The sequence below is a fragment of the Camelina sativa genome, chromosome 5 (assembly GCF_000633955.1).
Source record: "Camelina sativa cultivar DH55 chromosome 5, Cs, whole genome shotgun sequence".
NCBI lineage: Eukaryota > Viridiplantae > Streptophyta > Magnoliopsida > Brassicales > Brassicaceae > Camelina > Camelina sativa.
The window spans coordinates 22302928-22304302 of NC_025689.1; the positions used below are offsets into that span (position 1 = coordinate 22302928).

Consider the following 1375-nt stretch of genomic DNA (forward strand, 5'->3'; position numbering starts at 1 on the left):
GATTTCTCACTGTGTCAGCTTGATTTCTCAGTCTCTCAACTCGATTTCTCACAATCTCCCTGGAATCTTCAATAGGTATGTTTTCATTCAATCGTAGCTTATTTGTTCGTTGGAATGGAAAACCATTTTCATTTGGGGTTCCGATTCTTGGGTTGTGTGAACATTGATGCAGAAGTTTGTGATTTTGAGTATCAATTTTGATTTTGCGTTTTGATTCTTAGTTTTGGTGAACATGCATGTCGATATTTGGCACATTTCCTTTTTCAATTTTGATTTTCTGTTTTGATTATGATTTTTCGGTTTCAATTTTCTGTTTATTGAAACTGTTCTTCACTTATCAATTCCAGAAATGGCGAAGACAAGAGGAGGAGGTCAAGTTGGTCCTCGTCGTAGTAGACGTAATCAAGGTTTGGAGGTAGAAGAGATAACAGCACAAGTTGCTCCAGAAACAACACTAAAAGTGAATAAGAAAAGAAAAAAAAAAAGAAAGTGGCTAGGAGAAGTAGTACTAGAAGCAAGAAAGTGGCTGCTCAAGATGATGAGGTAGAAGATGTTACACCGCAAGCAATGTCTGAAGATGAGAAAGAAGATTCTGAGAAGGGTAATGAGAAAGATGTAACACCGGATGCTGATCAGACTGAGAAAGCAATGTCTGAAGATGAGAAAGAAGATTCTGAGAAGGGTAATGAGAAAGATGTAACACCGGATGCTGATCAGACTGAGAAAGCAATGTCTGAAGATGAGATAGAAGATTGTGAGAAGGGTAATGACAAAGATGTAACACCGGAGGCTGATCAGATTGAGAAAGCAATGTCTGAAGATGAGAAAGAAGATTCTGAGATAGAAGGCGAAGCTTGTTTGACTGGACAGGAACAACAGGAGGATGAAGAAGAAGCTGGCAATATGGAAGAAGATGGTGTTGGCAATGGTCAAGATAATGCGATTCCTAGCAACACTGATGAAGGAAGTTAGGTACCGGAGGAAAGAGTGAAAGAAAGAAAGAAAAAGAGGACCAACAAAGATGCGTAAAGTGGCTGAAAATCCTAATGAAAAGGTTTCAGTAACTTTCACTGACTTTGGTGATCATGTTGGACCTGTTTCAATAATATTATCATCTTTTCTTGGTGTCCTTGTGAGGGAACACGTTCCGGTTACAATTTCTGATTGGAGGAAATTTGATGCAGTGGCTAAACAAGCAACGTGGGAAGAAATTCAGGTATACATTTATATTCAACTATTTTTTGTTGAACAGATATGAAACATGTTTGACCTTTGCTTGTTGTATGTGATGCAGGGGATGTTTAACCTGCAAGAAGAATGGCAGAGAGTTGCTATTTTGAAGCAAATGGGAAATATCTGGAGGGCTTGGAAGTCA

General features: G+C 38.6%; 1 protein-coding gene across 1 annotated transcript; it reads left to right on the plus strand.

The window, feature by feature from the left end:
* LOC104789477 (glutamic acid-rich protein-like) lies at nucleotides 350-972 on the plus strand. The gene is made up of 2 exons (XM_010515170.1): nucleotides 350-415; nucleotides 487-972. Exons 1-2 carry the CDS (start codon nucleotides 350-352, stop codon nucleotides 970-972), a joined length of 552 nt encoding a protein of 183 aa, XP_010513472.1.

What these genes read in the sequence shown, in the direction of transcription:
- LOC104789477 (XM_010515170.1), top strand. Translation starts at nt 350, where the DNA reads ATGGCGAAGACAAGAGGAGGAGGTCAAGTTGGTCCTCGTCGTAGTAGA. An exon ending in GACGTAATCAAGGTTTGGAG is followed by an intron (nt 416 to 486) that starts GTAGAAGAGATA and finishes AAAAAAAAAAAG; the next exon opens with AAAGTGGCTAGGAGAAGTAG.